This window comes from Ruditapes philippinarum, unplaced genomic scaffold (genome assembly GCF_026571515.1).
Source record: "Ruditapes philippinarum isolate M1 unplaced genomic scaffold, ASM2657151v2 ctg1321_1_1_1_1, whole genome shotgun sequence".
NCBI classification, from domain to species: Eukaryota; Metazoa; Mollusca; class Bivalvia; order Venerida; family Veneridae; genus Ruditapes; species Ruditapes philippinarum.
The window spans coordinates 162,748-178,553 of record NW_026866662.1 but is presented as its reverse complement, the minus strand read 5'-3'; the positions used below and the strand labels follow the sequence as shown (position 1 = coordinate 178,553).

Below are 15,806 nucleotides of genomic sequence, written 5' to 3'. Positions count from 1 at the left end.
TATATCCAACAAGGGTGCCATAGTCACAAAATACGCCCGTTTACGAAAGCTTTAGATGGAGATGGGGGCATTATGGATAAGTGTTATCTAGCAAGCAAGTTTTTATTCTTGGCACTGTGTTGTTAAATGAACCTTAAAACAAATCAGTAGGGAAGATTATGCACAGGATGTGTGACCTTGACCTTGGTCGCAGGGACCTGAATTTTATGCAAGTACTCAGCCTCACAGAACAGGACAGAACATTATTTTATTTCAAATTGTACATAGTACATAATCATAATCATACATAGTGTGATAATACATTGCAATACATTACAATACATTTTCAATACTAATTTCCAATGCATTAAAACAAACTTTAAAGACAATGTCACGTTACTTTAGTTATTATTCTAGAATGTTATTTCAAATTAACAAAAATTGGTATTATAGTGTTGAGGATAAACTGTTTTAAACATAATGATGAACATCTGTGCCAAATTATATTGAAATCCCTCTATGCATGTAGAAGTTTTGCTCCAGACAAGCGTTTTTCTATGAGCTCTAACTGTGACCTTCACCTTTGACCTAGAGACTTGGTTCATGTGCAGGGCACTACGTCTCATGGTGGTGAACAATTCTATAAAGTAACATTAAAATTCCTCCATGCATGTAGAAAATATGCTCCGGACAACATCTGGATATCTAATCATCTCCAGTGACCTTGACCTTGCAAATATTAACCTAAATTAAATGTGTCACACCTTTAGTCATGATAGTTACCATTTGTGCTACAATCCATCAATAAATGATGACTAAATGGTCCCTATACACATCTTCAAATTTTTATCTGAACTTTGACCTCTATGTATAACCTTGACTTTGGTCGCAGGGATCTGAATTTTGCGTGCGACACTCAGCCTCACAATGGTGAACATTTGTGCCAAGTTATATTGAAATCCCCCTATGAATGTAGAAGTTTTGCTCCGGACAAGCGTTTTTCAATGAGCTCTAAGTGTGACCTTGACCTTTGACCTGGAGACCTGGATCATGCATGGAGCAATACATATCATGGTGGTGAACAATTCCATAAAGTATTATAAAAATTCTTCCATACATGTAGGAGATATGCTCCAGACAAAATCTGGATATTTCACCATCTTTAGTGACCTTGACCTTGCATATATTGACCTAAAGTACATGTGTCACAGCCGTAGTCATGATAATGACCATTTGTGTTACAATCCCTCAATAAATGATGATTAAATCATCCCTATACACATCTTCATATTTTTATCTAAACTTTGACCTCTATGTGTGACCTTGACCTTGGCTGCAGGGACCTGAATTTTGTGCGCGACACTCCGCCTCACAATGGTGAACATTTGTGCCAAGTTATATTGAAATCCCTCTATGCATGTGGAAGTTTTGCTCCGGACAAGCGTTTTTCAATGAGCTCTAAGTGTGACCTTGACCTTTGACCTAGAGACCTAGTTCATGTGCGTGACATATCCTCTCATAATGGTGAACATTTCTATGAAATTTCATTAAAATCCCTCCATGCGTGTAGGAGATATGCTCCGGACAAAATCTGGATATTTCATCATCTTTAGTGACCTTGACCTTGTATATATTGACCTAAATTATATGTGTCACAGCCATAGTCTTGATAATGACCATTTGTGTTACAATCCCTCAATAAATGATGACTAAATGGTCCATATACAAATCTTCATATTTTTATCTGAACTTTGACCTCTATGTGTGACCTTGACCTTGGCCGCAAGGACCTTAATCTTGCGCGCGACACTCTGCCTCACAATGGTGAACATTTGTGCCAAGTAATATTGAAATCCCTCTATACATGTGGAAGTTTTGCTCCGGACAAGCATTTTTCAATGAGCTCTAAGTGTGACCTTGACCTTTGACCTAGAGACCTGGTTCATGTGCACGACACTGCTCCACATAGTGGTGAACATTTCTATGAAGTTTCATTAAAATCCCTCCATACATGTAGGAGATATGCTCCGGACAAAATTGGACGCCGCCCGCCCGCCCGCCAGGGGCGTTCCCATAATACGTCCCGTTTTTCAAGGGGTATAAAAAGGGGCATAATTCTGTCACAATGCTTGATACAGTTACCTCCTCCTGTCTACAGGTTAGGGTCATGATGGTGAACAAGTGTGCAAAGTTTCAAAGCCATATGTCAATGGACTTTGAAAATATTTCACGTATTACAAAAACTTTAACGAAAATTCTAAGTCGAAAAAGGGGCATAATTCTGTCAAAATGCTTGATACAGTTACCTCCTCCTGTCTACAGGTTGGGGTCATGATGGTGAACAAGTGTGCAAAGTTTCAAAGCCATATGTCAGTGGACTTTGAAAATATTCAAGGTATTACAAAAACTTTTAACATAAGTGGTTACGCCGACGCTCGGGTGACTACAATAGCTCTACTTATTCTTATAGAATAGTTGAGCTGAAAATGTGACCACTAGAGTGTTAAAAAGGTTTTTGTATTTTTAGCTCCTGTGACCTAGTTTTTTTATCAGAGATGACCCATGTTGGACTCATCCAAGCAATTACCTAAACAAGCATACTGACCAATTTTGATGACAATTAAGTAAAAAATGTGACCACTAGAGTGTTAACAAGGTTTTTCTATTTTTAGCTCCTGTGACCTTGTTTTTCAAAAATGTGACTGCTAGAGTACTAACAAAGTTTTTCTATTTTTAGTTCCTGTGACCTAGTTTTTCATCCGAGATGACCCATGTTGGAACTCATCTAAGCAATTACCTAAACAAGCATCCTGACCAAGTTTGATGACAATTGAGTAAAAAAATGTGATCACAAGAGTACTAACAAGGTTTTTCTATTTTTAGCTCCTGTGACCTAGTTTTTCATCCGAGATGACCCATGTTCGAACTCATCCAATCTATCACCTAGACAAGCATAAGCATCCTGACCAAGTTTGATGATGATTGAGGCAAAAATGTGACTACTAGAGTGTTAACAAGGTTTTTCATTTTTAAGCTCCTGTGATCTAGTTTTTCATCCGAGATGACCCATGTTCGAACTCATCCGAGCTATCACCTAGACAAGCATCCTGACCAAGTTTGATGATGATTGAGGCAAAAATGTGACCACTAGTGTTAACAAGGTTTTTCATTTTTAAGCTCCTGTGATCTAGTTTTTCATCAAAGATGACCCATGTTTGAACTCATCCGAGCAATTACCAAGACAAGCATCCTGACCAAGTTTCATGACAATTGAGTAACTAGAAATGTGTCCATAGGACACTGGTGCCCTCACACTCCACCGATTTGTCAATCTTATGTCTCAAGGTCAAATTTTTTTTTGGCTACATGTGCCCAAGTTGAAAACTAAAAATCTTTTATTAAGTAAATACTACAAATACTGAATAAAGCCACAAGAAAACCCCAAGGTGCATAAGTACACATGCTGAGCAAGATTCTTGTAAGGTTTCAAGACTCTAGGTCAAATACTTTTTGTAGTTATGTGTGACACAAGTTAAAAAAAAATTGGAAATTTTTACTAATTCAAGGGCAATAACTCTAAAAATACTAAATATCTCCACATAAAAATACCCAGGTGCACAACTACACATGCTGATCAACATTCCTGTTAGGTTTCATGACTCTAGGTCAAATATCTTTTGAGTTACATGCGACACAAGTTGAAAATTGTAAATTTTTACTAATTCAAGGGCAATAACTCTAAAAAATACTAACAAGAGGGCCATGATGGCCCTGAGGTCGCTCACCTGTATATAGGCCCCCCAACCCCCACCCTCCCCAACGTTGCAGGGCCAATTTAACCCAGGGGCTTTTATTTGAACAAACTTGGTAGACACCCATAAGAAAATGTTTCATGCTAAACATCTAAGCTCTAGCTCATTGGGCTTTTTAAAAGAAGATTTTTTTAAAGTTTTTACTATACACATATAGTTAAAAACAATGACACCCCTGGGGCGGGGCCAGTTTTGACCCCAGGGCTTTTATTTGAACAAACTTTGTAGACACTTACTAGAAGATGTTTCATGCTTAATATCTTAACTCTAGCTATTTGGGTTTTTTCAAAGAAGATTTTAAGTTTTTGCTATACACATATAAAGAAAATCAATGACCCCCAAGGCAGGGCCAATTTTTACCCCAGGTCTTTTATTTGAACAAACTTTGTAGACACTCACTAAAAGATGTTTCATGCTTAATATCTTAACTCTAGCTATTTGGGTTTTTTCAAAGAAGATTTTTTAAGTTTTTGCTATACACATATAAGGAAAATCAATGACCCCCGGGGCGGTGCCAATTTTGACCCCAGGGCTTTTATTTGAACAAACTTGGTAGACACCTATTAGAACATGTTTGATGCTAAATATCTTAGCCATAGCTCTATGAGTTCTTTAAAAGAAGATTTTTAAGTTTTTACTATATGCATATAGGGAAAATCAATGACCCCCTGGGGCGGGGCCAATTTTGACCCTAGGGCTTTCATTTGAACAAACTTGGTAGACACTTATTAGAACATGTTTCATGCTAAATATCTTAGCTCTAACTCTTTTGGTTCTTTAAAAGAAGATTTTTTAAGTTTTTACTATATGCATATATAGGAAAAATCAATGACCCCCTGGGGCGGGGCCAATTTTGACCCCAGGGCTTTTATTTGAACAAACTTGGTAGACACCTATAAGAACATGTTTGATGCGCAATATCTTAGCCATAGCTCTTTGAGTTCTTTAAAAGAAGATTTTTTAAGTTTTTACTATATGCATATAGGGAAAATCAATGACCCCCCGGGGCGGGGCCAATTTTGACCCCAGTGCTTTTATTTGAACAAACTTGGTAGACACCTATTAGAACTTGTTTGATGCTCAATATCTTAGCCATAGCTCTTTGAGTTCTTTAAAAGAAGATTTTTTAAGTTTTTACTATATACATATAGGGAAAATCAATGACCCCCCTGGGGGGTGGCCAATTTTGACCCCAGGGCTTTTATTTGAACAAACTTGGTAGACACCCATTAGAACATGTTTCATGCTAAATATCTTAGCTCTAGCTCTTTGGGTTCTTTAAAAGAAGATTTTTTAACTTTTTACTATATGCATATAGGAAAAATCAATGACCCCCCTGGGCAGGGCCAATTTTGACCCTAGGGCTTTCATTTGAACAAATTTGGTAGACACCTATTAGAACATGTTTGATACTCAATATCTTAGCCATAGCTCTTTGAGTTCTTTAAAAGAAATTTTTTTAAGTTTTTACTATATGCATATAGGGAAAATCAATGACCCCCCGGGGCGGGGCCAATTTTGACCCCAGGGCTTTTATTTGAACAAACTTGGTAGACACTCACTAGAAGATGTTTCATGCCAAATATCTAAGCTCTAGCTCTTATGGTTTTTTAAAAGAAGATATTTAAAGTTTTTTCTTTCGGTTGCCATGGCAACCAGAGTTCTGCATGGAATTAAATTCTTTGAACAATTTTTAAAGGTGACCACCAAAGGAACATTCCTTTGAAGTTTGGATGAAATTGGCTCAGTGGTTTATGAGGAGATGTCATTTAAAGTAAAAGTTTACGGACGTACGGACGCCGGACGAAAAGCGATCACAAAAGCTCAAAAGGTGTTTGTGACAGGTGAGCTAAAAATATCCACAGGAAAATACCCGGGTGCACATCTTCACATGCTGATCAACATTCCTGTAAGGTTTCATGACTCTAGGTCAATTACTTTTTGAGCTACGTGCAACACAAAAAGGGAACGGACGGACAAATGGAAGAACGGACAAGGATAAATCCTATAGTGGGGGCACAAAAAATGTGACCACTAAAGTGTTAACAAGGTTTTTGTATTTTTAGCTCCTGTGACCTACTTTTTCATCCGAGATGACCCATGGTCGAACTCATCCAAGCAATTACCTATAAGCATCCTGACCAAGTTTGATGATGATTGAGGCAAAAAATGTGACCGCTAGAGTGTTAACAAGGTTTTTTCTATTTTTAGCTCTGGTTACCTAGTTTTCCATCCGAGATGACCCATGTTCAAACTTAATATTCGAGCTATCAACTAGATAAGCATCCTGACCAAGTTTGATGATGATTGAGGCAACAATATGACCGCTAGAGTGTTAACAAGGTTTTTCTATTTTAGCTCCTGTGACCTAGTTTTTCATTCGAGATGACCCATGTTCGAACTCATCCGAGCTAACACCTAGACAAGCATCCTGACCAAGTTTGATGATGATTGAGGCAAAAAGATGACCACTAGAGTGTTAACAAGGTTAATCTATTTTTAGCTCCTGTGACCTAGTTTTTCATCCAAGATGACCCATGTTCGAACTCAATCGAGCTATCACCTAGACAAGCATCCTTTTGATGATGATTGAGGCAAAAATGTGACCACTAGAGTGTTAACGATGGACATTCAACGATCCTAAAATATCACCCTGAGCTAGCTCAGGTGAGCTAAAGTTTTCAAGGTAATAAGTGGAAACCATTTTTACATTTAATGCCCCTATGACCTTGACCTTTGAACTAGTGATCCCAAAATCAATAGGGGTGATCTACTACATATGGCTATTTAATATGTGAAATATGAAGACTTTGTGATATATAGTTTTCATGGTAATGAGCAGAAACCATTCTCACATTTAAGGCCCTTGTGACCTTGACCTTTGACATAGTGATCCCAATATATAAAGGGGACATCTGCTAGGTATGACCTATCCATATGTGAAATATGAAGACTGTGATGAATATTTTTCAAGGTAAAGAGTCGAAAACATTCTGACATTTAAGGCACCATTGACCTTGACCTTTAACCTAGTAACCCTATAATCAACAAGCAATTATCATAGTATTGGAAGCAATCCATAAATCTCCTACCAGTTAGAACCCCAGCAACATTCTGATGGGCCATTGAATGAATGAATGATTTGAATGAACTTAAATCTTTTTGAGTTTTAAGTTTGTCTATATCATAGTAATGTGTTAAGTTTCCCTGCCTAGTAAGGAATTTATGTTTATACAACAGATAATCAAAAGGTCCAATTTTCTCAGGATGAATAAGTATAAGTAATGTTTTAACTTTTCCCTATTTTAAGTAAAATTTTTAAAAGTGATCTCAGGAAACAGTTTTTATGAACAGACAGACAGACAGACAGACTAAAGGAGACTCTTAAGCTATTTTTTTATTCTGTTACCAAAATATAATATTTATTAAAGCAAAATTCTTAAAGAGTAGATAACTCTTGAAATAAAGATGCTAGATTTATGATCATTGTCGTACATGATGTGAGTGAAACAAAGAACAATTATTCTAAGTTTAAAGATACCATTTAAAGTCACAAAGAAGCAAAGTAAAAAAAAAACAAAACAAGAAACATGGCAATGCCATGAAACCAGGTTTTCAATTATCACCATTGTAAATAAATATGTTGTAGTTGAAATACAATTACAAGCAACAAACAATGTAACTATGTGCAATGTAAATCACGAATAATGTAGGAGGAATTGCACACAGAAGAAATTGTTCACCATATATTCTGTATAAGGAAAAAAACAAAGGGCCATAATGAGGTCTAATATTATACAATCACATAACCCCGACAATATGCGCCAGGGCACTTGATGACAAAGCTTCTGTGAAAGTTTGGTCAAAATTCGTAGAAAAATGTAGGAGGAGTTGCGCACAGAAGAAATTGTTCACTATATATTCTATATAAGGAAAATAAACAAAGGTCCATAATTATGCCTATTTTTATCAAATTAAAAAAAAAAACCCCGACAATATGCCCCAGGGCACTTAATGACAAAGCTTCTGTGAAAGTTTAGTCAAAATCCGTAGAGAAATGAAGGAGGAGCTGCGCACAGAAGGAATTGTTCACTATATATTCTGTATAAGGAAAAAACAAAGGGCCATAATTAGGTAAAAAATGATCCAATTACAAAACCCCGACAATATGTGCCAGGGCACTTGATGACAAAGCTTCTGTGAAAGTTTGGTCAAAGTCCGTTGAGAAATGTAGGAGGAGTTGCTCACAGAAGAAATTGTTCACTATATATTCTTTATAAGGAAAAAAAACAAAGGGCCATAATTAGGTAAAAAATTATCCAATCACAAAACCCCGACAATATGTGCCAGGGCACTTCATGACAAAGCTTCTGTGAAAGTTTGGTCAAAATCCGTTCAGAAATATAGGAGGAATTGCGCACAGAAGAAATTGTTCACTATATATTCTATATAAGAAAAAAAAACAAAGGGCCATAATTAGGTCAAATATTATCCAATCACAAAACCCCGACAATATGCGCCAGGGCACTTAATGACAAAGGTTCTGTGAAAGTTTGGTCAAAATCCGTTGAGAAATGTAGGAGGAATTGCGCACAGAAGAAATTGTTTACGCCCGTCCGCCCGCCGACATACCTCAATCTAATAACCAGTTTTTTCCTTCGGAAAACCTGGTTAAAATAACATTATTCAAACATAGCATTCACATGTATAGTAACATGTGAAGTAGACCAGAAACTTATATTTAAAGTTTGAAACACCTTAAGAAATAAAGAACTTATAGTGAAAAAGCTGAAAAATTTAAATCAGAAATCTTGAAATTCAGGCTATTTGTTGCCATAGCAACCAGAATTTTCAACATAGGAAGAAAAGAAAGAGATGTGCATAATCTCCAGACTGCCATCTACCCATATTTCAAGTTTCATTAAAATATTTTCAGTACTTTTTGAGTTATCACTGGATCCAGTTTATGTGTTAAATTTGCCATTTTTTCAGACTATTTGTTGCCATAGCAACCAGAATTTTCAACATATGAACAAAAGAAAAAGACGTGCATAATCTCCATACTGCCATCTATCCATATATCAAGTTTCATAAAAATATTTTTAGTAGTTTTTGCGTTATCGCGGGATCCAGTTTTACTGACGGACTGACAGACAGACAGACGGAAGTTCTCACAGGACAGTAATTATGTGGCTACTCTATTGTTCTCTCTATTGTTCTTTTTAGCCACACAAAAGAAAATAGCCACATAAAAGCATTACGGAATGAATGTCATCAAAAAGAAAGAACAGTTACCTATTGTCCCTCTAGCCACATAATTACTGTCCTGTGAGTGCGGACGGACGTTCCAACATTTTGGCATTAAGGGCTATTTTCTTTGTTATTTTCTTTGTTTTCTTAAGGGCTACTAGCCCCTAAACCCTTTGATCACGAAATGAACCTATTGTTCTCTTTTGTTCTCTTTACCGTTATATAGCCCCTCAACCCAAAATGTTTGTTCGGACAGATAGACGGACGGAGTGTAAACCTAAAGTCCCCTCCGGTTAAACAGGTAGGGGACTAAATAAGAATTTATAGTGAAAAATGGTAAAAACTAGAATCAGAAATCTTGAAATTCAGTCTATTTGTTGCCATAGCAACCAAAATGTTCAACATAGGAAGAAGAGAAAAAGGTGTGCATAATCTCCAGACTGTCCTCTACCCATATTTCAAATTTCATAAAAACATTTTCAGTATCTGCAAATGCAACAATAAATTTATTAAAGAATTTAAATGAAACACGGAATTTAAAAATCTATCATGTTAAGCTTTGACCTCTAAGTGTGACCTTGACAATGGAGGTAGGGGTGCAGGTGTTGTGCATGACATATCGTCATATTATTGTAACTATTTGTGCAAAGTAATTTCAAAATCCCTTGAGCTATGAAGAAGTTATAGATGGGACACAAAATAAACCCTATAACAGGCTATGTTAATCTTTGACCTTTAAGTGTGACCTTGGAGGTAGGGACCAAAGTTTTGCACCTGACAATTTTTTATTATTATGATTATTTGTGCAAAGTATTTTTAAAATCCCTTGACCTTTGACCTCCAAGTGTGACCTTGACCTTGGAGGTAGGTGACCGGTTGTTACGCATGAAACATCGTCTCAATATTGTGAACAATTGTGGCAAGTATTTACAAAATCCCTTTCAAAGATTAGAAAGCTATGGACCAGACACGACATATACCCTCAAATAGACAATGTTGACCTTGAATGAGCAAGTGCCACCTTGACCCTGGAGGTAGGGTCTGGTTGTTGGGCATGACACATTGTCTTTTTATTACAAACATTTGTGCTAAGTGATTTCAAATTCCTTTCTTAAATGACAAAGTTATGGACCGGACACGAAAGTGTGACTGACAGACTTCCAGATGGACAGAGCCTATTTCTTCTATATCCCGCTTATTTCTTCGAAAAGGCAGGGGACAATAAACACAGGGCTTTTTTACCTTCTATAATGGGGGCCTATAAAATCCAAAATGTCACCTATTTTCACAAAACAGAAGGGACAAAATTCACAATTCCTTGCAGATTTCGCAAATTATCAAACTTTAATTTTAGATAATAGATACTAGCTTGTTTTTGTTTTACTTTTTAAATCCAATAGGATACTGGCTTAATGTGTAGAAACTCATTTTGACCAATTTGAATCAGTGAGTTAAAATATTTAAAGCAATCTTCCCTTTAATTTGTTCAAAATTACTTTTTCACAATTGTCCTATTTACCACACTATTTTTTCACAAAATAACAAGGCCCAGGCCCCTTCACAATTTTGGCAAGAAAAGTCCGGAAACATTATTTAACAATATGTAAAGGAATAAAGGCAATTTTACCGATATAGACTGGTTAATTAGTAAATTTGTGTTTTGTTTTTTTACACATTTTGTCAAGTCAAAATGCAGGCATTTTGTCATGTCAAAATGCAGGCATTTTGTCATGTCAAAATGCAGGGCAAGTACATTTTATGAAGGGCGAGTAAATTTGAACCTAGAGGCCTGTAGCAAAAATGTCATGACCTAAGTAAAAGATCATATCATTCAGGTACAGATAATTTTGTGAAGACTTAAATATACTGGACAAAGACATTCAAAGAATATTGATATAAAAAGTTTTGCTCTTATAGTACTTAAAGGGACTCCACTTAGGATTATAAGCCTAAAAACATAACATTTGAATTTCTTACATAAATGAGCTTGGGCACTATAAACAGAAATATATGCAAAGATAGTTAAGAAATATACTTTGAAATGAATTAAAAATCGTATTTTTATGCTTTTCTTAGCCCGATTTGAGTGGAAAGCATTTAAACGCTTTTCATTTTGGGTCATTTTTTTACAATTTGAATAATTATTCTGAAAAAACGAAGTGTGCGAATGATCTGAAATTTTGCACAAAAATTAGTGGTCTAAACCTACATCAAAATTTTAATGGTACATTTATCTGGTAAAAATATTTTCAGACTCGCCATGTCAAAAAACCTCAGTGGAGACGTGGATGGATTGTATGTCAAACTGAAATGGTCAAAATCTTTTCCATTTCAATACAACAATGCATAATATGTTATAAAGCACTACAAACCGGGTCTTTCAAAGCTTCCTTGGCATCCTCACCATAACGGTTCCTCAAACATACACCACAGAACTGAAACAATCAAACATGAGTAAAGGCATTTTATAAACAAGAGTTAAAACTTATGACCACCCAGGGAAGGGTCAATTTTGACACTAGGGTTAAAATTTTAACAACATTCGTAGAGGACCTAAACATGATATCATATACCAAATATCAAAGCTCTGGGCATTGTACTTTCAGACAGGCATTTTTGAAGCCCTGTGACCTACTTATGCAACAGACTGGAACCATTTGAACAAGAGCCCGGTTTGAGCCGTGTGATGCTCCCGGAATAGGTTTTGGACACAGGAAAGTACACCTCTTGTAGGTTCAGAGTTATGTCCCTGGAAAAAGTTCAAAGTGCAATAATTCCAAAATTAGGACAAGCAATTATTAAAGTATTGCAAGCAATCCATAAGTCCCCTACCGGTTAGAACCCCAGCAACATTCTGATGGGCCATTGGCCATTCAATTTTACCAGTGAATGAATAACATGAATGAACTTAAATCTTTTGAGTTCTAAGTTTGTCTTTATCACAGTAATGTGTTATGTTTCCCTGCCTAGTAAGGAAATTATGTTTATACAACCTTGTCATATTATTACAATGTGGGATTTTAAAGTAAATCCTATAAGGAATGAAGAAGTTGGAGTGAAAAATACCAATTTCTTGAAAAAAATCTAAGTTCAAGGGGGACATAATTCTGGAAATAGTCTTGCTAGAGTATTTAACCTTCTCAAAAATGTTAAGTGATAATAAGAAACATATATATGAAGTTTGAAGTAGATACATTAGGAAATAAAGAAGTTATTTAAAAAAGGCAACATTTTTTTCATAAAAATTCTAAGTTCAAGGGAGGTAATACTGATAATTTTTGTGCTAGAGTTGTAAACCTTGTCACATATGATGTGGTTGATGAACAGAAACTTATATCTAAAGTTTGAAGTAAACACCAGAAGAAATAAAGAACTTATAGTGAAAAAGCTGAAAAATTTGAATCAGAAATCTTGAAATTCAGGCTATTTGTTGCCATAGCAACCAGATTTTTCAACATAGGAAGAAAAGAAAAAGATGTGCATAATCTCCAGACTGCCATCTACCCATATTTCAAGTTTCAAAAAAATATTTTCAGTACTTTTTGAGTTATCACTGGATCCAGTTTATGTGTTAAATTTGCCATATTTTCAGACTATTTGTTGCCATAGCAACCAGAATTTTCAACATAGGAAGAAAAAAAAAAGACGTGCATAATCTCCATACTGCCATCTATCCATTTATCAAGTTTCATAAAAATATTTTCAGTACTTTTTGCGTTATCGCGGGATCCAGATTTGTGGACGGACGGACTGACGGACTGACTGACAGACGGACGGACAGACGGACGGTAAACCTAAAGTCCCCTCCGGTTAAACCGGTAGGGGACTAAAAAGCAGAGTTACTGTTCTTTCCACTGCACTTCTAATCACTGTTATCTATCAACTTACAAAGTTTCTTGTTGATATCTCTTATGGTTTCCGAGTTATGTTCCGGACAACTTCAAAAAGTAAAAATAAACAAATGGCAATAACTCCAGAATTAGGCAAGGCAGAGTTATGATTCTCGTGCACTGCACATCTACCCATTGAGATACATCTTCCTACAAAGTTTCATGTTGATATCTCTTATAGTTTTACAGCTATGTCCAGTACAAGATTTTTCTAAAAGAGGAGATAATTCAACAAGAGCTGTCAGAAGGACAGCGCGCTCGACTTTTTTAGTGCTTGCCTATAAAACAAAACTTTGACAGTTAAGGGCACACAAGACTTTAACTAGGAATTTCTAAGTACAAATCAAGAAACATTTTCACAGAGTTATCTTCTCTTGCTTACAGATAGGTCTCATGATGGCACATAAGAACTCCAACTTCCAAAGTAATATCTCAAATGGTTAGGTCAACAAGTGGACAAGAATGAAAATTTTAACTGAGTTTCTAAGTCAAAAAGGGCCATAATTCAAATAAAATCCTTAACAGAATTACCTTCTCCTGCCCATGTTTGGGACCATGATGGTAAACAAGTATTCCAACTTTCAATTTAATATCTCAACCAGTTCAGTCAAAAAGTTGACTGGTACAAAAAACTTAACCAAGATTCTAAGTCGATAAAAGGCCTTAATTTTTAAAACAAATCCCTGACAGAGTTACCTTCTCTTGCGTACAGATGGGGGTAATGATGTGAAATAGCATTAAAAGTTTCAAAGCAATATCTCAAAGGGTTAAGGCAATAAGTGGATTTTACCCATATTCAATGTATTTTCTAAGTCAAAAAGGGGCATAATTCTGTCAAAAACCTTGACAGAGTTATGTCCTCTTGTCTGTTGATGAAGGTCGTGATGGTAAACAAGTATGGTCAGTTTCAAAGCAATACCTCCAATGGTTTTGAAATAAAGTGAGGTGGTACAAAAAACTTAACCAAGCTCAATACACTTTCTAAGTCAAAAAAGGGCCATAATTCTGTCAAAAACCTTGACAGAGTTATGTACTCTTGTCTGTAGATGGAGGTTATGATGGTGAACAAGTATGGTAAGTTTCAAAGCCATACTTGTAATACTTCTGAAATAAAGTGGGGTGGTACGAAAAACTTAACCAAGGTGTGACGCCAACGCTAACGCCGACGCCGACGCCGGGGCGAGTAGGATAGCTCCCCTTTTCATAGAAAAGTCGAGCTAAAAATGAGGCTTAACAGAGTTATGGTTTTTTTTGCATTGCACTTCTACTCAATGAGATATATCTACCTACAATGTTTCATCTTGATATCTCTTATAATTTTAGAGTTATGTTCCGGACAAAGTTCAGTGTTAAAATTAACAAAGGGCAATAACTCCAAAATTAGGACAAAAAGAGTTATTGTTCTTATGCATTGCACATCTACCCATTGAGATCTATTCACTTACAAAGTTTCATGTTGATATCTCTTATAGTTTTAGAGTTATGCCCCGGACAAGATTTTTCAATAAGGGGAGATAATTCAAAAATGACACTTAACAGAGTTATGGTTCTTTTGCACTGCACTTCTACTCAATGAGATCTATCTACCTACAATGATTCATCTTGATATCTCTTATAGTTTTCGAGTTATGTTCCGACAAAGTTCAAAGTGTTGAAATTAACAAAGGGCAATAACTCCAAAATTAGGACAAAAAGTGTTATTGTTCTTATGCACTGCACATCTACCCATTGAGATCTATTCACCTACAAAGTTTCATGTTGATATCTCTTATAGTTTTAGAGTTATGCCCCGGACAAGATTTTTCTATAAGGGGAGATAATTCAAAAACCGGGCAAAATAGAGTTATGGTTCTTTGACACTGCACTCCCCCTCAATGCCCTCTACCACTGTATGAAGTTTAAACAAATTATCTCCAAGGGTTTTCAAGTTATGCTCCGGACAAGAAAACGGACGGACAGACGGACGGACGGACAAGGCGCCGACTATATGCTCCCCCGAAATTTTTCGGGGAGCATAAAAACTTTGGCAGGAGACCCCCCAAGGATCATTTCTGTAAAGTTTGGATACTGTGCAGTCATTGGTTTCAGAGGAGATGTTGTTTAAAGAAATTGTTGACGGCGCACGTAAACGGATGCTGGGGGATCACAATAAAAAATCACTGACTGCCGCTAATGGATCGTTGTACCTGTTCTGTATTCTTGATAAATTAAGATGTCTTTGGTACAACGTATCTCCTGTTTCACCAACATAAACAAAACATTCGCAACGCTCACAATAAACTGCATTTATCACATCTGATCTGATTGCATACATTGTACCAGGCCCCGTTCACACCAAAAATGTGTCTACTGCAATGCTTTCAATAATGGGGCTTAAAAAACTATACAGGAATGTCCAATACTGAAAAACAAAAGAAAATTTGGGGAAAAATAAATTAAGAACCTATAGACCATATGGAGTAAATACTAAAGAATAACGCAGCATATGACAAACGTTGCTCAATGACTTTGTGTCACTTCCAATTTGTTTTGTTTTGATATATTTGTATGAATAATTAATGCTGCTGAAGAAGGCCGCCAGCTATGGCAAATTTAAATAAGTGTTTTTGAGAACTTCGTTGAGTCGAACTTCGATTAGTCGATTTTCTCGATGTGTCGAAGTAAAATGAAAGTCCCGATTTTTTCCCCTATAAAAACCTACAAATGAGTTGAAATTTTATGTGTCGGAATTTTTCGATGTGTCAAGTTTTTTTGGGGTCCGTATAGAATAAATCGCGTGCAATTTTTCACAAATAAGTCGAGGTCCTTCAATTATTTTGACAACTGTGATCTCAAGATATTTTTCACACCTTTTCCGCCCGTGTAGATGATTGGC

The 15,806-nt window shown here is 36.1% G+C and overlaps 1 protein-coding gene across 4 annotated transcripts in view; it reads right to left on the bottom strand.

Moving 5' to 3' along the window:
* Positions 1 to 15,806, bottom strand: part of LOC132733267 (cell division cycle-associated 7-like protein) — a 202,736-nt gene that overhangs the window by 25,437 nt on the left and 161,493 nt on the right. For all 4 annotated transcript variants that reach the window (XM_060719873.1, XM_060719874.1, XM_060719877.1 and 1 more), the window contains one exon: positions 11,414 to 11,476. In XM_060719873.1, coding sequence (XP_060575856.1) covers positions 11,414 to 11,476 — 63 coding nt within the window. The remainder of the gene's footprint in view (positions 1 to 11,413; positions 11,477 to 15,806) is intronic.